Source organism: Onychomys torridus, chromosome 1 (genome assembly GCF_903995425.1).
Source record: "Onychomys torridus chromosome 1, mOncTor1.1, whole genome shotgun sequence".
NCBI classification, from domain to species: domain Eukaryota; kingdom Metazoa; phylum Chordata; class Mammalia; order Rodentia; family Cricetidae; genus Onychomys; species Onychomys torridus.
Genome location: NC_050443.1, coordinates 83,269,932 through 83,293,509, shown reverse-complemented (window position 1 = coordinate 83,293,509; position 23,578 = coordinate 83,269,932). Strand labels below are relative to the sequence as shown.

Sequence of the window (23,578 nt, the reverse complement as noted above, 5' to 3'; positions counted from 1 at the left end):
CAACAATGGAAAATGAGTTATGTAATTTTTAAAAAGACAAAGGTCAATGCATATCAAGCACCCACTTCATACTCAGGAGATGATGGTTCTGTTCATTACCGGGGAGATGTCCTTAGTCAGGTATTCCATGTAAAAGTGGGCACCTGGAAGAAACTAAGATTTGGCTTTCTTTCTTTTTTTTTTTTTTTTTTTAACATTTTTAAAGATTTATTTATTTATTACGTATACAGAAGAGGGCACCAGATCTCATTACAGATGGTTATGAGCCACCATGTGGTTGCTGAGAATTGAACTCAGGACCTCTGAAAGAGCAGTCGGTGCTCTTAACCTCTGAGCCATCTCTCCAGCCCCCAAGATTTGACTTTCTGATGATGTCTTGCTCTTAGACCCTGGACTCTGTTATCAAGTCTACTCTAATATGTTGTAAATATCTATTGCTGAGGATGGCCTTTGAGATCCTGTTCCTCCTGACACCAGCTTCCAGGCAGTGTGTCCTGTGGTGGTTTGAATGGGAATGGCCTCCATAGGCTCAGATCTTTGAATGCTTGGTTCCCAGTTGTTGAGACTGTTTGGGATAGATTAGACAGTGTGCCATTATTGGAGTTTATGTGGCCTGAGTGTGACCTTTGAGATTTCAATACACTCTGGGCATTCCCAGTGCCCCTATCTTCGCCTCAGGTTTGGTCTCAAGTGTGACCGGTCACTTCCTGCACCAGCACCTTACCTGTTCCCATACTACCCACTGTGGTGGTCATGACCTCTGACCCTTTAAACCGTAAGCCCGAAATCAAACACTGTCCTTCTGTGCTGCCTCAGTCATGGTGTTTTTCATAGCAATAGAAGAGTAACAAAGACAGACTACATACATGTGTCTCCACAGCTGGGTTTGTACAGAGCTAAGGATCCAGCCCAGGGCTCCAGGCTTGCTGGGCAGGCTCCATGCCAACTGAACCTCATTCAGAGCTCTACACATTTTCAACTTCTAATTCAGGGGGAGCTGAAGCATTATCACAGGTCTTAATCCAAATATGATGTCAAATGGGGAGTGCCTGGGCAATTAAGGTGAGGGACTCCCGGAAGGGAGGTAGTGAGTGGGTCAGATCAGCACACAGAAAAGGACTATGTCTGTTCAGCAGCACAATATATAATCTGAAGGAGACAATGGGGCAGCCAGAGAGCTCCCTATGGAGCTTGCTAGTTTACCTGCTGCTGTGAGTGTGGGGCAGTGTTTCTGCAGGAAATCCTCCCGGTGCTGTCCCTGCTTTGTGGGAAATTTCGATTGTGATCTGAGTTTCCTTTCTGTTCTCATCCTGTAAGAGTCCAAATCCAACTCCAGAGGAACACTCTAGTTCTGTCCCTCACCTTGTTTTTCCTTCCCCTGGAGCCACACCTGACACCCAAAGCAAAACCCAAGCCAGGATGCAGGAGGAGCCCACGGGAAGACTTTCTTTCCTTTAGCGGCAGCTTTCCAGACTGTCGGGATCTTGTTAGGTGGATCTGGAAATTCCAGAGATGCTTAAAAAAGCCAGTTAAGGGTGGGCGAGTTGATGGTACATGCTCTCCAGAGAGAGCCAGTGCTGATCTAAGGGCAACTTCTTCTTTCGGTGGAGCGGGGCCTGCACATGCGGAGGCGTGCCATTGGTCGGTCCTTCCGTGGTTTCTCTTTCTTTTTCTGGCTCAAACTTTTCGTTTCTCTAGCTTGCAGTCGGAAATACCTTGAAGCTCTGGACTGGTGCGTTAATTCTCCGTGATTTACAGCTTTCGGGTGTCTGGTGGTTGGTTGAGCAACATTAGGGTGCAGTCTGGAGGACTTTTGAAGAAAAATATTGCTTTTGCTTGGGTGAGTTTGTCGTCTAAAAAGGGGGCGGAGAGGGAGGGGCTGCCGGCCTCTGGCTGAAAATGCAAATGGGGGAGCGTGAGGAAGCGGCTGCCTGGAAAAAAAGGACTAGTTTAAAGATGGCTTTTAGCCAGATCCAGTCTCCTCCTGCCATTTCATATTCTATAATTTTGAGTTGTACCTTGTCCAAGAGATCCGGAACTCTGTTTTCTAACACAGTCCCTTTCCCTACAGCTAAGCTAAGTCAGAGCCTCTGCTCTTTAAGGCGTTTTTGTGTGATAATTTCAGCATACTCTGGAAAAGTGGTTCTCAGCCTGTGAATCGCGACCCCTGTAAGATGGAGTGAGCCTTCCACAGGAATCGCATATCAGATGTTTACATTACGATTCATTACAGTAGCAAAATTACAGTTAGAAGTAGAAACAAATATTTTCATGGTCGGGGGTCACCCCAACATGAGGAATGTTGAGAACCACTGTTCTAGGGACTCTTAGGGCTTCTCTCTGTGTTTGAGTAATAGAAGCTGTGGGCCTGTTATCTAGTCACTGACCTTGTGTGATGGCCCAAGCCAGGAAATGACTGCTGTTACTTCCTTCTCCTTCAGCCATTTCCTGAAAAGTGAAGTAGTGCTTCACTCAGTCTGAGAGTCCAGCTATGCAGAAGGCAAGAGGATCAGAAGTTGAAGGCCTTTGTGGGCAACTCAACCAGACTCGTTCATAAAATATTTTTTAAGATTTATTTACGTATTGCGTGTACAGTGTTCTGCCTGCATGTATGCCTACAGGCCAGACAAAGGCACCAGATCTTATTATAGATGGTTGTGACCACTATGTGGTTGCTGGGAATTGAACTCAGGAGTTCTGGAAGAGCAGCCAGTGCTCTTAACCACTGAGCCATCTCTCCAGCCCCTCATAAAATATATTTTAAAATGTTTGTGACTTAGCTCAGTGGTAGGGTGCTTTTCAGGTTTTGGGTTTGATTCCAAGGTAGGGAGGAGAGCATGACAGAAGATGGAAATGAAGGACTAGGATAATGCTACAGTTGTGCCTCTGAAGATTTTCCCCAGAAGTGACAGCTTTTCTAATGTTTCTTGGAGATATGATACATTTTGTGTTGCTCAGGCTCGTCCCCAACTCCTCAGTCAGCCCCCATCCCCACCTCGCAGTCACTGGAGTGGCAGCTGCACATCACTGCTGCCACAACCTTTTCTACCTTGAAATAATGAAAATTAGATTCCCGATTGATTTGAAAAATGTCTAATGATAAAAGGTCATGAGAGAAATCAGTTTGATCAGGGATATCACAACTTTCCCCAAGCTAATCTAGGCACCCAGAAGACATCAACAAACCTTCCTATTTTTCTGTTGGTTTTGTTTATTTGACTGTGTATTGTTTTGAAGATGACAACTCAAAGTGGCTGGCAGAAGGCACACACCATTAATCCCAATACTAGGAAGGCAGAGGCAAGATGATCTTTGTGAGTTCTAAGCCAGCCTGATCTATATAGAAGTTCCAGGACATCCAGGACTGCATAGGGAGACCCTGCTCTCAAAATAATTGAATAGGTAAATAAGAGAGAGGGGGGGGGGGAGAACAACTCAGATGATTCATTACATTTTCCTAGGATCTTTTTGTTCTAGTTGTTGTATTTCTGTTTTCTGCATTCTCTATCTTTGGCTTACTTTATTCTTCTTTTTCTACTTCCCTGAGGCCAAGAAGTAATTTACTTACTTGAGTCAGCTTTCCTTTGTGGTGTGTAATTTTGTCCCAGTAGGTGTCCCTCTTAGACCGACCGTCTCGGGTGCCCAATGGAATGCTTCCGTTGTCATTTCCTTTCCTTTTAAAAAACTTCCCTTTGATTTCTTCTTTGCTCATCAGTTTAGAGAATGTTGTGTAATTTCCATGTGTTTATGAATTTTTCCTAAATCCCCTCTATTAGTGATTTCTAGTTTCATACCACTGCAGTAAAAAAAAAAAAAGGTATTTCATATCATTTCAGTCTTCTTACACTGTTAGAACCTCTCTTGGCTAACCCCAGGGGTTAGCCTTCCAGAACAGTGTCCCCACGTGTATACTGCTGCGGTTGGTGAGAATGTCCTGTGTGCCGCTGGGTTAATTCAAAACCAGTCCCTTCCTCATTTCCTATCTGCATCCTCTGTTTCATCTCCTTGTGGAGCACTCATAATGAGTACACTGATTTTCTGAACAGTGCCCCAGAAATCGGCATATTTGTTCTCTCCATGACCTCTGTCTTTGACATGATACTTTGAGGTGGGTTTATTTATCTTTTTTTTCTAAAAAATGTTTTTTTAATTTTTGATCATATCCTTTCCCCTTTCCCAACTCTTTCCAGATTTCTCCCTCCTTTCTACCCACCAACTTCATGCCCCCTCCCTTAAAAATTTAAAATTAGTTTTCTCCAATGGTCACTGGGTATATCAGTGTAGGATATTTTTTCTTCTTTGTCTTACTGTTTTGGGTTTTTTTTAAAATTTGTTTTGACATGATACTTTCAAGTAAACTGACTTTAAGTCGATAAACTTTTTGTTTGATCCTGTGTCTACTGTTGAATTTGTCTATTTCAGGGGCAGTTTCATTCATTGAATTATTATTTTTTTTTAAGATTTATTTATTTATTATGTATACAGTGTTTTTCTGTGTGCCAGAAGAAGGCACCAGATCTCATTACGGATGGTTGTGAGCCACCATGTAGTTGCTGGGAACTGAACTCAGGACCTCTGGAAGAACAGCTGGTGCTCTTAACCGCTGAGCCATCTCTCCAGCCCCATTCATTGAATTATTAAGCTCTAGAATTTCGGTGTTCTTTTCTATTGAATTATTGATTTTCTGGTTTTTCTCATTGGTATTTTGAATTCCTATCTGAATTATTCATGATTTGTATTCTTTGAAGTCAGTTACTAGAATATGATAATAGCCCTTTGATAGTGATGTTTCTCACTTTTTGATGTTATTTGGTTTTGTTTTTTTTGTTGTTGTTATTTTTTGTTTGTGGTGTATGTGTGTGTGTGTGTGTGTGTGTGTGTGTGTGTGTGTGTGTGTGTTGCAGTAGTGCCCGCACTACCACCACCTGTTTACCAGGTCCGAGCAAGGGGCTGTGGATCAAAATACAGAGACAAACGACAGCGGGTCATTCATGCTAGGCTAGCAGGATGCAAAATGCCCTTTATTGAAGAAGGGAGGAAACCTTAAATACAGGCTTACAGCACAATGGAAGAACCCCCGGAGGGCAGAAGTTCGCTACTGATCTTCTACATTCTTACATCTAAGCTGTTAACACCCAAATGCAGGATTTATAGACAAAGAACCTCTGGTGAGCATTCAGGAGGGTGGAGACCGGAAGGGAATCAGCATAGGGAGGACATCTGGTCAAGGTTGGCAAGCAGGGCTGCAGTTACCCAACCTTGGGAGTTCCAGGGACCTACATGTGTGTGTTTCCCTGTGTTAATGCCTGCATATAACTCTTCCAAACTTTTCCAGTGAGATTCTATCAGGAACGACTTACACATTCCACATGAGGGTGGCATTTGATTAGGTGTGGTGGCTTGGATCTTAAGTGGGTACAGTGGTAATAGTCTTCATACAGGGCTCAGTGCTTGACAAGTCTGAAAATGTCTCCATGGCCTGAATGTCAGGCATTTATGACAACAGCAGTAACCATGCAGCTTGTTAGCATCCTCAGTAGGAAGGATTGTAGGGGATTTGATATTTTCCTTTTCCAAAGTATGGAAGGCCAATGGTAGCCTCTCTTAGATATGTGTTCAGAGTGTCTGTGGGGTCAGGGGTGTGTGAAATGAACCACTGTCGCATATGGAACCTGCTTCATAAGTTTATCACCACCAAAATGCTGATAGGCTGGGAGGTGGTGGCGCATGCCTTTAATCCCTGGTTCTGGAGGCAGAACCAGGGTGGATCTCTGTCAGTTTGAGGCCAGCCTGGTCTACAGAGTGAGATCCAGGACAGGCACCAAAACTACACAGAGAAACCCTGTACCAAAAACAAACAAACAAACAAACAAACAGACAAAAAAATGCTGATAGATGCTGTCTTCATTAGAGTTTCTGTTGCTGTGAAAAGACACCATGACCTGGCAACTCTTATAAAGGAAAACATTTAATTGGGGTTAGCTTACAATTTCAGAGGTTTAGTCCATTATCATCATGGTGGGAAGCACAGTGGTATACAGGCAGACATGGTGCTAGAGGAGGAGCTGAGGGTTCTACATCTTCATCCTCAGGCAATAGGAAGTAAATTGTCTACTGCACTGAGCATAGCTTGAGCATAGGAGACCTCAAAGCCCACCCCTACAGTGACATACTTCCTTCAACAAGGCCACATGTACTCCTACAAAGCCACACTTCCTAATAGTGCTGCTCCATTTGGGGGCTGTTTTCTTTCAAACTGCCACAGATGGAGAGTACTACAAAACATGACCTGAGACTCTCAAGCCCACCATAGCAATTCAAGTCCAAGGAGAAGGAATATAGCTACATATGGCTCTGACTCAGCAGCAGGGCAGGGCAGAACAACAGCATAGATTCAGGATTGAAAAAGAGCTCTATACAAAATGCCAAACAGACTGAGAAAGAAATCAGGGTCACAATACTCTTTACAATAGCTTCATATAATATAAAATATCTTGGGGGTAACTCTAACCAAGCAAGTAGAAGACTTGTATGATAAAAACTTTAATTGAAGAAGGTATCAGAAGATGGAAAGAGCACTCGTGCTCATGGATCTGTAGGATCAACATAGTAAAAAATGGCAATCTTACCAATCTACAGATTCGACCAATTCCCATGAAAATTTCAACACAACCCTTACAGACTTTGAAAGGACAATTCTCAACTCCATCTGGAAAAACAAATCCTGAACAATAGAAGAACTGCTGGAGGAGTCACCATCCCTGATTTCAAACTGTACTACAGAGCTATGGCAATATAAACCACATGGTGCCAGGCGGTGGTGGCGCATGCCTGTAATCCCAGCACTTGAGAGGCAGAGGCAGGTGGATCTCTGTGAGTTCGAAGCCAGCCTGGTCTACAAAGCGAGTTCCAGGACAGCCTCCAAAGGTACCGAGAAACCCTGTCTCGAAATCCACATACCTATGGACACCTAGTTTTCGATTAAAAAAAAAATAGCCAGAAATATACAATGGAAAAAAAGAAAGCATCTTCAACAAATGGTACCAATCTAACTGAATAGCTATGTGTAGACGAATGCAATTAGACCCATATCTGTCACCATGCACAAAACTTAAATCCAAGTGAATCAAAGACCTCAATATAAAACCAGAAACACCTTACAGAAGAGAAAGTGGGATAAAGCCTTGAATGCATTGACCCAGGAGACAACTTTCTGAATAGAACACTGATAGCACAGGCACTAAGATAAACAATTAACAAATAGAACCTCGTGAAACTGAAAACCTTTTATAGGGCAAAGGACACTGTCAATAAATAAAAGCTTTTGTAGGGCAAAGGACAGTGACAATAAAAGCAGTAGCCTACAGAATGGGGAAAGATTTTTACCAACTCTACATCTGATACCAGTCTAACCTAGATGTAACAGTCTTATTAAATAAAAAAACACAGAGCCAAATGCAGAGTTAAAAGCACAAGAGGTCAGACCAGTAGAGAATAGCTGAGACTAAAACCCTCTTACTCCTCACTGCTGACACTGCCGTCCTTCCCTTCTGAAAGAGACCTACTTCCTGTGTGTCTGTCTTTCTATTGACTTTCTGTTCTGCCTTCTCATTGGTTGTAAACCCAACCACATGACCTCCTCATCACTGCCTGTCTATACAGACCTCCAGGTCTCCTGTGGTTGGTATTTGAGATTAAAGGCGTGTGTCTCCATGCTGGCTGTATCCTTGAACACACAGACTGTGCCTGCCATGTGATCGGATTAAGGACCACTACTGCCAGACTAATGCTATGGCTTGCTATTAGCTCTGACCCCCAGGCAACTTTATTTATTAACATACAAATCACATTTCAGCACAAATAAAATATCACCATAGTCCAATACCCAAAATATATAAAGAACCCAAGATACTAGGTGTCAAAATCCCAAACAATCCAATTAGAAAATGTGGTACAGATCTAAACAGAGAATTCTCAATAGAGGAATCCCAAATGGCTGAGAAACTCTTAAAGAAATGTTCAATATCCCTAGCCATCAGGGAAGTACAAACAAAAACTACTTTGAGATTCCATCTTACACTTGTCAGAATGGCTAGAAAGAAAGCTACAAGTTGACAGCTCATGCTGGTAAGAATGTGGAGCAAGGAGAACATTGCACCATTGCTGGTGGGAGTACAAACTTTTAGCCACTAAGGAAATCAATATGGCAGTTCATCAGAAAGTTGTGAATTGATCTACCTCAAGACCCAGCTGTACCACACTTGGGCATATACCCAAAGAACACTTCATCCTGCCTCATTGCGGCTTTATTCATAATAGCCAGGAACTGGAAACAACCTAGATGTTGTTCAGCAGAAGAATAGATAAAGAAAATGTGAAACACTTACAAAATGTAGTATTATGCAGCTGTTAAAAAAATAATGTGAAATTTTCAGACGAATGGATTGAACTGGAAAAACATCATCCCAAGTAAGGTCCCAGAAAGCCAAATATGGTATGTATTCACTTAGAAGTAAATATTAGCTGTTAAGTAAATGGTAATCAAACTACAATGCACAGACCCAGAGAGGGTAGGTGAAGAGGAGGGCTCTAGAGGGAAGCATGGATTTCCCTGGCAAGGGAATATGAAATAGATTTTTGCAGGTGGACTGAGGGCAGGAGTGGGAGGGGACATGTTGTGGGAGAGTCCAAGAAGAGGCAGCTAGAATTGATGTAAAACCTAATGCAGTATAAACTTCTTGGACTCTGTGAGGGTGACCCTAGTGAGGACTCCCAGTATTGGAGGGTACAGAATCTGAACTGGCCAACTTTGGTAGCCAGGCAAGGCTTCTCTTCATGGACTGGATTGCATTCAGTTCTTTTTGGCCAAGAGGGTCCTATGGAGATCCCTGAATAACATAGGATTGATGCTAGGACAGAGGGTCACTCTCCACAAATGGGCAGCAGGGCCCCATTACAGAGGACAACATCAACACAGCTCTTTGAATGTAGAGAGGTTGAGCTGGTTCCTACATAGAGCCATATGTTCTATTCTCTTTGGCATGAAAAGGTACTCTGCAGGAAAGAGAAACCTGGATACCAACCCAGCCACAAAAACCTCAACCTACAATCTGTTCCTTCTGAAAGATGTGCTGGGGCAATGGTGGTGTAGAACTGTTGTAGAATATTACTTTAGGGTGTGTTAGTTTTGTTTATATTGCATTTGTTTAACTCAGTGAAGCTGTGTTACTGTGCCTGTCTAAAACACCTGATGGTCTAATAAAGAGTTGAACGGTTAATACATAGGCAGGAGAGAGGAATAGGTGGGGCTGGCAGGCAGAAAGAATATATAGAAGGAGAAATCTGGAAGAAAGAGGAGGACTTCAGGGCCTAGCAACCCAGCCACCCAGCTACACAGCAAGCCACAGAATAAGAGGAAAATTTACAGAAATAAGAGAATGGGGAAAGCCCAGAGGCAAAAGGTAGATGGGATCATTTAAGTTAAGGAAAGCTGGCTAGAAACAAGCTAAGCTAAGGCCGGGCATTTATAAGTAAGAATAAGCCTCCGTGTGTGGTTTATTTGGGAGCTGGGTGGCAGGCCTCCCAAAAAGAGTAAGAAACAAACAACAACATAGAACTTGTGGGAGTGGCCAACCAAAGTCTGATTTAACTTGAGGCTCAAGCATGATAGGGAGCACTGGCCTACACTGCCAGGATGGCTAGGGGACTGGAGACTGGACAGCTAAAAGACCTTGGATCAATGCCTGTTCAATTGTCATCAGAGAGGCTTTCTCCATCAACAGATGGGTACAAGTGCAGAGACGCACAGCCAGACATTATGTGGAAAGAGAGTCTAAATCAGGTCTGTATCAGGTCCCTCCCTTCAGAGATCAGGGAACTCTGCGTAGAAGGGGAGAAAAGAGTGTAGGAATCAGGGAGGTTAAAGACAGTAGGAGAACATGGCCTACAGAATCAACTAAACAGGAACTATATAGACTCATATAGACTGAAGCCTATATGGGATTTGCAGACTGAAGCCTAAATGGGGTCTGCACAGGTCTTCACCAGGTCCTCTGCATGTATGTCATGGCTGTTAGCTTGGTGTTTTTGTAGGACTCCTAACAATGGTGTATCTCTGACTCTTTTGCTTGCTCTTGAGACTCTTTTCCTCCTATTGAGTTGCCTTATCCAGCTTCAATTTGAGGGCTTTTGCATTGTGTTTTATTCTTGTTTTGTTGTGTTTGGCCATTGTCTCTTGAAGACCTCCTCTTTTCTGAAGAGGAAACCGAAGGGGAGAGGATCTGAGGGAGAAGGGAAGTGGGAGGGAGCTTGCAGGAGTTCACAGAAGAGAAACTGTGGTCTGGATGTATTGTATGAGAGAAGAAATCTATTTTCAATTAAAAAAATAGAAGAAAAATAAAACAAAGAAATAAAAAGATCTCTAGAGGCTCAGCTCTGGGTTAGCAGGGCATGTTGGCAGCTTGGACTTCAGGGGTCAAAAAAAGCTTAGAATGGTACACATTATGTTTGACTCTGCCCACTAAAATTCATAATAAATTTAGTCCTCAAAATTAAAAGTTGAAGCCTCTAGCCTTCCTGAGAGGACTATTGTTACTGTTGTAGGGATAACCACTCCTATATGGGTTGATTCCTGGTGAAAGTGTGAGTTTGGAATCCTCACCTCAAACACCCTTGGTTGCACACATCTCTTTCCTTTCAATGCACACATCTCCTCTTTCCTTTCAACTTTACATCATGAAGTGATACAGCAAGATGATCTCAGGAGCTGAGGGTTTGAAGCCAGTTCAGCCTGTTTAGTGAGTTCCAGGTCAATAGGGCTCCATAGTGAGATTCTGTCAAAAAAAAAGAAAAAGAAAAAAAAAAGCATACACAAAAGTAAATAAAAACAAGAAAATGAAGGACTCATAGCTGGTGAGTCCTTCCGTCTTAGACTTCTCTGTCTTAGATCTTTAAGAAATAAATCTTTGTTCTTTATAAATTACCAAGTTTCATTAAATCTGTTATCGCAGTGTAGACAAAAGCAGGGAAAGGCTGTGCTAGTCCATTATGGAGTGGACAGTGCACAGCAGCAGTGAGGACCTCAGTTGTGGCTCTGACCCCTAGAGATCTAGAACAGTGTGGTTGGCAGGGCCATGCTGTGGAAGATAGGGTAGCAGAGTCCTCAGATCTCAGGAGGTGGGATGCTTAACAGAGATGGTGGCTCCTGGGGGAAGACAGCAATCTCAGTGGCTCAGGGGCAATTTCCAGGGGCAAATTATAGTTCTGAAGACATAGGGTTCCAAGACACTTCAGCATAGAAGCCAGGATGCCATGTTTTAACCAGGGCTCTTTTTTCATGAGAGGTGGGCATTGTGTCAGGTTGGCACTGGGAGAGACGGCTTCAAGACTCATCCAAATTCTGTTTGCTGGGATGGCAGGGTACTCTTACTGGTAATTAGCATTGGTGGTTTTGCCTTAATTTTAGGAAAGACCTCTGAGTTAGTTACCTGTTTCAGAATTTGAGGCCTAATCAGTCATTTGAGAAGTGTCACGTATTCTGTCTCCTAGAGGCTTATGCAATACCAGACACCCTCCAGCTCTCTGCATACCAGCCACACTGGCAGTTCAGAATCAAAGAAGATGCCTGAACTTCTGTGGCAGGATGTTCATGCATGCCATTTCTTTCTCTCTCCCTTTCTTTCTTTTTCTTTCTTTCTTTCTTTCTTTCTTTCTTTCTTTCTTTCTTTCTTTCTTTCTCTCTCTCTCTCTCTCTCTCTCTCTCTTTCTTTCTTTCTTTCTCTTTCTCTCTCCCCATCTCTCTCACTCCCCCCCCCCTTTCTTTTTTGTCTTTTGAAACAGGGTTTCTCGCCGGGCGGTGGTGGCGCACGCCTTTAATCCCAGCACTCTGTAGCCCAGGCTGGCCTCGAACTCACAGAGATCCGCCTGCCTCTGCCTCCCGAGTGCTGGGATTAAAGGCGTGCGCCACCACCGCCCGGCTATTTCTGATTTTAATTATTTGTTATTTTGATTTTGTTTGTGCAGTAATTGGGTCTGTGCATTCTAGGCCAGTGCTCTATATTGGAACTATTTCCTTGGCCCTTGCTCTAAGAATTCAGTTTAGGATATGAAACATTAGGAAATAGTTAGATGAATGTTACTTTTGCATGTTTATCTTAGTTGTTTGAATTGTTTCTCTCCCCTGCCTTGTACTGTTGTGGTCATGGCCCATCGTGGTCTCTGCACAGTGTTCATTCTGTCCCTCCCTTTCTTACTTGGCCTTCTTTTTATCTTCTAAATCATGCAGGCACCTGAGCAGGGGTATCAGAAGTCAGGACAGGCAGACACAGGCAGATCACAGCAACTATGGCTTCCGAATTCATGGGGGATATAAAGGAGGAGGTGACCTGTCCTATCTGTCTGGACCTGATGGTGGAACCTGTGAGTGCCGATTGTGGTCACAGCTTCTGCCGAGCCTGCATCACACTGAACTACAAGTCCAGCAAAGGCAAAGAAGGGGAGGGCATCTGCCCTGTGTGCCGAGTGAGTTACCGAATTGGGAATCTGAGGCCTAATCGACAATTGGCCAACATAGTGGAGAGGCTCAAGGGGTTCAAGTCCAGCCCAGAGGAGGAGCAGAAGGTGTTTCATTGTGCAAGGCATGGAGAGAAACTCCAGCTCTTCTGTGAGAAGGACATGGTGGCCATCTGCTGGCTTTGTGAGCGATCTCAGGAGCACCGTGGTCACCAAACAGCTCTCATTGAAGAGGTGGCCCAAGAGTACAAGGTAAGAAGTGGGAGGATGTGGGGCACAGAGCAAGAAACAGTACCTGCCGTGAAATCTCTCTTTTTTTTTTTTTTTTTTTTTTTGTCGGAGCTGAGGACCGAACCCAGGGCCTTGTGCTTGCTAGGCAAACGTTCTACCACTGAGCTAAATCCCCAGCCCCCAAATCTCTACTTCTTGTAACCCTGCAGTTACTTGATCATCATGGAACAGAGGCCTGGGATTCTCTTCCATCCTGTTGCCTTCTGAGGCCTGACAGAATAGGACTATCCACTGAGTTTAATCATAAGAGAATCTACCTGGGCTCAAACTCTAGAACAAGAGCAAATGTTTTTACAGCTTGTTGTATACTGTTGAGATTTTATGTCCAAGAAAAGCTCTGAGTATTCTTTAGCTATCACAGTAAATGAGATGAGGGTTGAAGAGATGGCTCAATAGCTTGTTGCTAAGCATAATGACCTGAGTTCGAACCCAGAAACCACACAACTCAAGGTGATAACTGATCCTGCAAGTTGTTCTCTGACCTCTACATACCTGGGGTGACATGAGTGTGGGTATACACAAGCGCACTCACATACAAAATCAATTAATTAGTTAATTAAAAAATTAAATGAGGTGAGTCATTACACCGAATTTCCTCTTTCCTTGCTATTAGCTTACTCTTTTTTTTTTTTTTTTTACATATTAGTGTAAAAAAAAAAAAAGCAGTTTAACCAGGTGTGATAGCAGATGCCTGTAACCTCAACATTTCTGAGGCAAGAGGAACAAGAATTTTTTTTTGTTTTTGTTTTTTTTTGTTTTGTTTTTTTGTTTGTTTGTTTGTTTGTTATGAGACAGGGTTTTTCTGTGTAGCTTTGCACCTTTCCTGGAACTCACTTTGGAAACCAGACTGGCCTCGAACTCACAAAGATCTGCCTGCCTCTGCCTCCTGAGTGCTGTTATTAAAGGTGTTTGCCACCATGCCTGGCTTGAGACCACCTTTTTAAAAGAGGTTGAGAGGATAGAGAACCTTTTTGAGTTGATGGTGACCTTATTCCTTTCTTCCAACCCCTAGATTTTAGTTGCCATTCTCTCTGTTTCTGTAAACTCTGCAGAGACCAATTTGATTTTGTCCCTGTTTGCCTTCTTTTTAGTGTTTACTATCTATTTGTTCATAACAGATAAAAACCATATGTGTAGCTGGGCGGTGGTGGTGCACGCCTTTAATTCCAGCACTCTGGAGGCAGAGGCAGTCAGTGAGTTTGAGGCCAGCCTGGTCTACAAAGTGAGTTCCAGGACAGCCAGGGCTGTTTCACAGAGAAATTCTGTCTCGAAGAAACAAAAAAACAAAACAAAAACCAACCAAAAATTAAAAATATATATATGTGTGTGTGTGTGTGTGTGTGTGTGTGGTGTATTATGTACATCATTCTTATCACATTCTTTTAAAGAACCATAGCAGTCTTAGGCTTCCTGTTTTTCCAGAAGGGTTTCCTGGTCTTTTGTTAGGAACAGCAGTCCTACTAAGCACACAGCTTGACTGTTACAATTCCTCTCCCACAGGGGAAGCTCCAGGCAGCTTTGCAAAAGCTGATAGCAGACAGGAAAGAATTGGAGAACTGGAAAGATGACCTTCAAAAGGAGAGAACTTTCTGGGAGGTAAGTGGGGACCCTTCCTAAAGAGTTCGGCTGATGCCTGGCAAGAAGCTGCCCGGCTCTCCATTCCCTGGTAGTTGATGAGGACAAGAGGCCTTGATTAGTCCTCTCTACCAGTTCCCTTGGAGCTGGGGCTGCACACTGAGTGCATCACAGCTGAGCCTGGCTGTGTGGGGAGCTGACACCATGGAGGGGACCTGGTGAGAGTGGGCACTGAGTCCTGGATCTCACTCCTGTGGTGCTTGGGGAAGCTGTGACTGTTGGGGAAGATGCTTGGGAGTGAGTGGATCATGAATATGTACTCACGGTTCAGCTGCTGCAGGAAGTGAGATTCAGGTATGGTGGCACATGCCTTTAATCCCAGCATTTGGGAGGCAGAGGGAGACAGATCTCTGAGTTCAAGGCCAGTCTGGTCTACATCGAAAGTTCAAAGGCAACTAAGACTACAGGGTGAGAATCCCTCTCCCCCAATTAAACAAAGAAACAAAATAAGAAACCAAGGATCGGTGGAACAATGGCTCAGTGGTTAAGAGTACTTTTTGCTCTTCCAGAGGACCTGAATTTGGTTCCCTACACCCACATGGTGGATCATAACCGTCCATAACTAGTTCTGGGGACATCCAATCCTCTCTTTTGGCTTCTTGTGGGCACCTGGCACACATATGATGCAGGCAGGCGAAATACACACAAACAAAATAAATACATAAATGCATATTTTAAAGTCATTTTTAAGCAACTTTAAAGATTTGTTTATTTTTACTTGATGTGTATGAGTGTTTGCCAGCATACGTGTGTCAGAAGAGGGCATCAGATCTCTTAGAACTACAGTTATAGGTGGTTGTAAATCACCATGTGGTTGCTAGGAATTGAGCCCTGGTCCTCCAGAAGAGCAGCCAGTGCCCTTAACCACTGAGCTGTCTCTCCAACCCTAAAGTCTTTTTAAAAAGTGGAATGAGGATTATTACAGGCAGGAATGAGCATCTCGGACAGCTGTGTGAAAGCTGAATCATAGCCCGGTGTATCATATTGGTTTAGGTGGTCTTGGTAAAGATGACCTGAGGTCTTTGTGTTGGAATCATTAACAGACACTAAAAGGTTATACATGCTTCCCTAAGACTCCCTTCCTTTTCTGAATCTTCATTCCTCATAAAGACTCCCCCACAAAGCCTAGAGGTGGTGGCTTACGCCTTTAAACCAAGCACTCAGAAGGCAGAGGCAGATGGATCTCTGAGTGTGGATCTCAGCCTGGTCTACACAGTGACTTCCTGGACATCCTGAACTATACAGAGAAACCCTGTCTAGGAAAACAAACAAACAAAAAACCAAAATAAAACAACAAAAAACCTTCCCACATAGCACATTTTGACAGAATAATTCTCCTGTTTCTTTCTTCTCTTTCTTCCTCCTCCTCCTCCTTCCCTCCTCCTCCTCCTCCTTCCCTCCTCCTCCTCCTCCTCCTCCTCCTCCTCCTCCTCCTCCTCCTCCTCCTCCTTCTCTTGTTTTGTTTTGTTTTGTTTTTTTGAGACAGGGTTTCTCTGTGTAGCCTTGGCTGTCCTGGAACTTACTCTGTAGACCAGGCTGGCCTCGAAATCACAGAGATCCTCCTGCTCTGCCTCCTGAGTGCTGGAATGAAAGGCATGCACCACCACCACCCGCCTTAATTGTCCCGTTTCTCATCTCTGAAGAATCAAATACAGAAAGATGTAGAAAATGTTCAGATGGAGTTTAGAAGACTGGGAGACATCCTGGACTCTGAGGAGAAGAATGAGATGCAGAAGCTGAAGCAGGAGGAGCAAGACATTATGAACAGCCTGGCAGAATCTGAAAATAAGCATGCCCAGCAGAGCAAGTTGCTAGGAGACCTGATCTCAGATGTGGAGCATCATTTGCAGTGCTCAACCATGGAAATGCTGCAGGTAAGTCTGCAGGAGGTCCCAGCATCTGAGAGTCAGGAGACCTGGAAGCCATTTCCCTCCCTCAGTGCTAACTCTGATCTTCCTGGTGATGACAGTAGAGCCCTTTGGACCCTCCCTGAACTCTGTCCTATACCAGTTTCAGAGGCTGGGCAATCATTGTGTGCATGGATGGCAAGGAGTGGAATTCTATTTTTATTGGTTTATCAAGTGCAGCACAAAAGATAAACTCCAGCTAGTCACTGGTAAACAAGGAACTTCCAGTTACAAGAGATGTTTATGTTGTCTACCATACGATGAGGTGAGGCTTCTCCCTTCTGCAGTAGCTGAGCAATTAAGAGCACTGGCTGCTCTTCCAGAGTGCCTGGGTTCAATTCCCAACACCCACATTATAGTTTGAGACTGCCTGTAACTCTAGTTCAAGGGAATCCAGCACACTTTTCTGACCTCCACAGGTACCAGGCATGCTAGTGCTGCACAGACATATGTGCAGGCAAATGTCTATACATATAAAATAATAATAAAAGTTAAAAATAATGAACTGACATTACTTTAAAAAGTATTTCAACTAATTAAGCAACTGCACATTGTGAGTTTGTTTTGTTAAAGAAGTGTAAAATTTTTATATTATTTTATATCACATTTATTTAGGTCATTTATACTTCTTAAAAATATTTTATGTACCAGGTGGTGGTGGCACACGCCTTTAATCCCAGCACTCGAGAGGCAGAGGCAGGTGGATCTTTGTGAGTTTGAGGCCAGCCTGGTCTACAGAGTGATATCCAGGAAAGGCACAAAGCTACACAGAGAAACCCTGTCTTGAACCCCCCCCCCCCCAAAAAAAAATGTATAGGTCAGAAGACAACTTTGGAAAGATGGTTTTCTCCTTCCACCTTTAGTGACTTCAGGGATTTAAGTCCATGTGCTTGGATGGTGAAAGCCTTTACCTGCTGAGCCATCTTACCAGCCCAGAATTAGCTTCCTGTGTTATTTTCTGGTTTTATATGTCTCTATGGGAATGTATTTCTATTTTTTTCCAGAGCCGAGGACCAAACCCCTCTACCACTGAGCTAAATCCCCAACCCCGGGAATGTATTTCTTCCATCTAAGTTGTAAAATTTATAGGCAATGTTGGTTGTAGGAAGTCCTCAACATCTTTTCAATTTCTCACTTTCCTGTTGTGTTCATTTTAATTTTAAAAATGTATATATCCCATGGTATTTACAATATGCATACATTGTGAAATGCCTACATGATGCTGGTTCACACATGGATCACCTCACATTGTTACTCTGCTTTTTTTGTGATGGCAACAGTTCAAGTCTTTTTGTAATTTGAAGAATATATTATTTACTATACCCACTCACTGTACTTACTTTACAATATTAGAAATTTATCTTTTGAGCAACATCTATCCCACTTTCCCCCACCCAACTACTGTCTACTCCCATTCTAGTCGCCTATGAGATCAGTTTTTGTACCTTCCATATAGTCACGTGATCTTATGCAGTATTTATTTAGTTGAACCTGGCTTGTTTCATGTGACCTGGACTCTGTAGGCTCATCCATGTTACCACAAATGATAGTACTTCTTCATTTATAAAAGCTATCTCGTAATCTATTGTGTATGTGTACCACATTATTTTTGTCTGTTGATTGCTGCTGAGGTTGAGTCCATTTGTCAGCTATTGGAATAATGCTTCAGGAGACAGGAATGTACAAATGGCTTTAAGACGGCATGTTTTTAACTCCAGAATTTAGCTGTAATAGAAATGATTAGTTTTCTCGTGATTTTTTTAAGAGCCATTTTATATAGCTTTCTTAGTTTATGTTACATTTACTGTAGCCAGCTATGCTGGCAGACCTGTGTATTCTTCGCTCTTTGGAGACAGAGCAAGAGAATTGTCACAAATTCCAGCCAGTATGATCTTCGTAGTGAGTTCTGTAACTCCAGTTCCATGAGATCTGACAGACACTTCTGACCTGTATGGGCACCAGGCAAACATACATGTGGTGCACAGACATACACGCAGGCAAAACACACATAAAATAAAATATAGAAGGAACTTAAAAAGAAGTTAAAACAGGAGATATAATAATGAGAGAAAGAAAAAAAATGTAGGAATAAGAAGGAAAGCCTATGAGATGTGGGTGAAAAGTCTTGCAAAGAATGTGATCGACTAGACTGTATGGCGAAGAAACCATCTCAAAGCCTAACTGAGCAAATCACAGATAAAAGCCAAACCACACTGAGGTGTATGCAAGAGTGGAGTATATGATAATAGAAAAATAAGTAAAAAGGACACTGCTGATGTGAATTATGCTGAATTGAAAGATGAGCATCTCAGATCCCTATGACTCTAGAAGGTTCTACTTGGTGCTGTGTAGATCTCTGCAGCCCACGTGTTCCCTGTGTTCTGGCGTGTGAGGAAGGATAGGTTCTGAGTCCTTTCTAAGTGGTTCCTTCAGACCCCTGCCCCCACTGTGATGCCTTCTGGTCTTGTGGGTCCAGTGTATGTGAGGAGCAGGCACTTCCTGGTGCTCTGACTGCTTTGCCACAGGCAGTTTCATTTTTCCAGCATGTGTGCATTGCACTCTGGGAGTGAGTCCATTTGTGGAGAAGCTGCCTGCTTCCCTACAGTGATCTCTGCTGCCTTAATCAGCTCATCTACCAACTGTCACTTGCAGGAAATGGCTCCTTGTGTGTTATCAACGACTGTTTTCTTTCAGTTTCAGTTACAAGGGTTCTCATCTAAATGAGAAGTCTTAACTCCCATTTTCTCTGTTCTATCTAGGGTGTGGATGGCATCATAAAATGGTATGTATGGCTGCCAATGGCAGGTTTTCTGTGTGGTAAGAATGACTTACTTTTCAAGCAAAACGTAATTTTTCCCAGGTTGGAGCATGTAGTATTTAATTTCTGATGAAACAAAACAAAACAAAAAACAGGGACTGAGTGTTTTGCCACTATTGAGAATAGAGTCTTTGGTAGAGCGATGGGTTGTGGGGAACCATTCGGCTCAGTAGTGGGATTAGAGAGAAAAAGATTAGGGTACTCTTAACTCCATTGTAATTTCAGCATTTTACTCATCCAGTGTGCCTGCATGTGGCTCTGGATCTGGATTTAACAGGTGCTTGGTTTGTAGTAGATGGGATGTGTCTTCTATGTCTACAAAGTACACAAACTTGTCCATTGGGAAAATTCCTATATGTTCACGTTATTTTCTCCTGAGACTAGAAGACATCCAGTCTTTCTGGATGTATTTAGATTTACAAAAAATAGTCCTGAATCTCTGCACATAGCACTTTGATACAGGTGTGACCAACTGATCCATTTCCATCCCATACTCTCCAGTGGAAAGAGGATCTCCTTGGGTTTAGATAGCACACTCACATGGCCACACCAAGGAATTTCCTAAGACACTGGGATCATATTAATATTAGTTCAATGTCCTCATCTTCTCCAACTGTTCATAATTTTTCCACAAGAGCCTGAAAAATCAGATATTATCTGCGATTCTCTGTATTAGCTAAAGGTGTTGAAGACATTGGACTTTTCCAGGTGTATTTCGCACACTTTGCCTTGAGCATTCATTCAGGTGTGGGTTCTGTACCCTGCTGTTTGATCCTTTCCCAAGAACCGACATTCATGAAAATATTTTTCACACATTTTTCCCCGAGTACCTTAGTTTTGGTTTGTTTTAAGGTTTACTTTATTATTATTTTTTATTTTTTGCAATTGTAACCATTTTTAAGTTCATAATTCAGTGGCATGAATTACATTCAAGATATTAATTACACTCATGATATTAATTACATTTGTGTCATTGATTACATTAGCAGTATTCATTCAATAACTATATTTATGATATTCATTAATTACATTAATTGCATTGATTTATTACATTCATGATATTATATCCTGATACGATAGTCCATTTGTGGGGCTTTTCCATCACATAAAACAGAAATTATGTACTTAGGAAATCATTGCTCTATATTCCTTCTCCATCTTGAGATAACGTCTAATCTTTCTGTCTCTATGAATTTGTATATTCTATATATTTCATGTAATACAATTCTATAGTATTGGTCCTTTTTTTAAATGTAAAAACATTTTATGTATAACTGCAGGAGAAATAATACACAAATAGCTTGAACATAAAAACAGGTTATAATTCAAAAGTGCAGGGTTATTTGAAACTGGAAAATATTTTCTCTTTAGAAATAGTAAAAATGCCAGGCGGTGGTGGTACGTGCCTTTAATCCCAGCACTCAGGAGGCAGAGGCAGGTGGATCTCTGTGAGTTCGAGGCCAGCCTGGGCTACAGAGCGAGATCCAGGACAGGCTTCAAAGCTACACAGAGAAACCCTGTCTCAGGAAAAAAAAAGAAAAAGAAAAAGAAAAAAAAAAAAAGAAAATACTAAAAACGTTAACATTTCCTAATTAGCTCTTTTAAGCCAAATAATAGCTGAATTATACATATAAATATTGATTAGATTCTGGGATACAGAAAAAATATATTTTTTGACACATTTTCTCCCAGGTACCTTAGTTTTAAGATTTATTATTTTGAACCGGGCGGTGGTGGCGCACGCCTTTAATCCCAGCACTCGGGAGGCAGAGGCAGGCGGATCTCTGTTTAAGGCCAGCCTGGGCTACCAAGTGAGATCCAGGAAAGGCGCAAAGCTACACAGAGAAACACTGTCTCGAAAGACCAAAAAAAAAAAAGAAAAAAAAAGAAAAAAAAACTTTATTATTTCATCATCTCTTGTGAGTTCAAGGAGGCAGAGTGGCAGAAAATAATTTTAGAAAGCAAGAACCATGATTCTGAGAACATAAGTTCTTCCCAACATCACACTGAAAGTAAGTTGGAGAGCACATGATTGTATTTTTCAAATCCCTTTTCAACGTCCTTAAGAGAGCTCAAGTACATCTGTTGTGAAATGAGAGAGTCAGTGGTGGTTGAGGGTCATTAAGAGAGACTGGAGGTCAGTGGTGGTTGGGGGTCATTAAGAGAGACTGGAGGTCAGTGGTGGTTGGGGGTCATTAAGAGAGACTGGAGGTCAGTGGTGGTTGGGGGTCATTAAGAGAGACTGGAGGTCAGTGGTGGCTGGGGGTCATTAAGAGGGACTGGAGGTTGATTGTTTTCATCCCCAGGAGTCACAGTTTTTCACTCACGAAGTCCAAAACCATCCCCAAGGAAGGAAGAAGAGTGTTCAGAGCCCCTGACCTGCGAGGCATGCTACAGGTGCTGCAAGGTGAGGAGACTTAGGTCACACGTCTTGCCTTTGGGACTCTAGTGCTTTCTAGATACGGACAAGGAAGAGTAGATACCATGTAATGAGGATTGACCATCTCTGATGGGAAATGACCGTTCATCTTTGACCCTATCATCGTTTTCTACTCTTCCCCTGATCTGGAGAAGAAATGGATTTTAGAGTACCTTTGCTTGCATTTAATATTGTGAATTTTTATCATTTCAGAGCTCATAGAGGCCCAACGCTACTGGGGTAAGGAGATAACACAGCACCATAAGCCACCCCTTCTCACTGTCTTGCAGAGCTTGTGTTTCTGTTAGGCCTCTCCCAGAATATGTTGTATCTGCCTCTCCTGTGTCTTCTACACCAAGTTCCTTCCAGTTCCTCCACATTTTCTTCTTCAACTTCTATTCATAACTTCACAAAAAAGGAGGCTGTTTCCTGTCCTCATGACACTCACTCCTGTCATTTTTGTGCAGTTCAAGTGACGCTGGTTAAGAACAACAATCCAAACATTGCCATTACCGAGGACAAGAGACAAATAAGATATGAAGACCATCAAACAAGAAATTTTGCACCTGGGGGTGAGAACTGTCATGAAGGTGTCCTGGGCTACCCAGCTATCCAATCAGGAAAACATTATTGGGAAGTAGATGTGTCTGGAAAAAGTGCCTGGATTCTGGGATTAAGTGATGGAAGCTACCTCTTCAATCCGCTATTTCGTTCAAATGCTGAAAGACACCTAGATCCCTTATTTCGCTTGGGTATTAGTAATGATTCACGTTATCAACCTAAATATGGCTTCTGGGTTATAGGGCTGTGGAACAAGTGTGTGTATAATGCTTTTGAGGAGTGTGCTTTCACAGGCAAGCCCAGTGTCTTGACTCTGTCTCTGATGGTTCCTCCCTGTCGTGTTGGCATTTTCCTCGACTATGCAGCTGGTACTCTCTCATTTTACAATATTTCCCACCATGGGACTCTCATCTATAGATTCTGTGCAAAATCCTTTCCTGATAGGGTTTTTCCATATTTTAATCCTATGGGATGTTCAGAGCCAATGACAATGTGCTCGTCCGACTGTTAAACCTTCATCTGTTTCTGTGCAAGTGTGCAAGGCCACTGGCTCTATTGTGTATCTCATATGCTTGAACTCCTGGACACCATTTTACCTTTATTTTATGTGTGTGTGTATGTGTGTGTGTGTGTGTGTGTGTGTGTGTGTGTGTGTGTGTATACCTATATATATATTTTTCGGTCTCTAGTCTTTCTCTGTGAGCATCTTTTACTGGTAAATAGGATATATTCATTTCTTTGGGCCATATTCTTCAGATCCTTGGTTTTTTGTTTTTTGGGTTTTTTTTTTTTTTTAGGTGAGAATAGTAAATCATTTCCTGTATGTTCAAGAACAAATATTTGAGGCCTCACTATGTAAGATAACTCTGCTGCCAAATACCTTTTTAATTCTCTATGCCTGAGATGGATCCCAAGTGCTGCACCACTTGCCTGTGTTATGTCTGTATAATCCCATTCTACTCATCAATGAAAGATTAAAGAAAGTTATTTAACAACTTGTTGATTCATTTTGAAAATTATATGTAGGAGTCCATGGTTAAAAAATACACCCTTGCAGGCCAGTAATGGTGCACACCTTTAATCCCAGCACTTGGGAGGCAGAGGCAGGTGGATCTCTGTAAGTTCGAGGCCAGCCTGGTCTACAAAGCGAGTTCCAGAACAGCCTCCAAAGCTACAGAGAAACTCTGTCTCAAAAAAACCAAAACCAACCAACCAAACAAACAAAAACAAAAACAAAACATAAACAACAGAATTGCCTTGTCTCAGCAGTCCAGTATGGTGTCTTAATCCATTTGGGGAGGTCCTTATCACTGTGTCTAAAATAAATGATTATTAAGATGTATATCAGGGGGGCTGGAGAGATGGCTCAGAGGTTAAGAGCACTGCTTGTTCTTCCAAAGGTCCTGAGTTCAATTTCCAGCAACCACATGGTGGCTA

At 42.5% G+C, this 23,578-nt stretch overlaps 1 protein-coding gene across 4 annotated transcripts; it reads left to right on the top strand.

Moving 5' to 3' along the window:
- The first annotated feature begins 1,676 nt into the window (after positions 1 to 1,676).
- LOC118569204 (tripartite motif-containing protein 12A-like) lies at positions 1,677 to 23,250 on the top strand. Of its 4 annotated transcripts, none has more exons than XM_036166954.1 (8): positions 1,677 to 1,732; positions 12,284 to 12,762; positions 14,302 to 14,397; positions 16,080 to 16,310; positions 19,103 to 19,125; positions 21,468 to 21,568; positions 21,794 to 21,820; positions 22,048 to 23,250. In XM_036166954.1, exons 2-8 carry the CDS (start codon positions 12,343 to 12,345, stop codon positions 22,650 to 22,652), a joined length of 1,503 nt encoding a protein of 500 aa, XP_036022847.1. In that variant the 5' UTR covers positions 1,677 to 1,732; positions 12,284 to 12,342; the 3' UTR covers positions 22,653 to 23,250. The 4 variants fall into 4 exon arrangements, with proteins under 4 accessions (XP_036022847.1, XP_036022840.1, XP_036022861.1 ...); XM_036166947.1 differs by having other exon boundaries at positions 1,689 to 1,840; XM_036166961.1 differs by lacking the exon at positions 1,677 to 1,732 and adding an exon at positions 3,352 to 3,402.
- Positions 23,251 to 23,578: the final 328 nt, after the last annotated feature.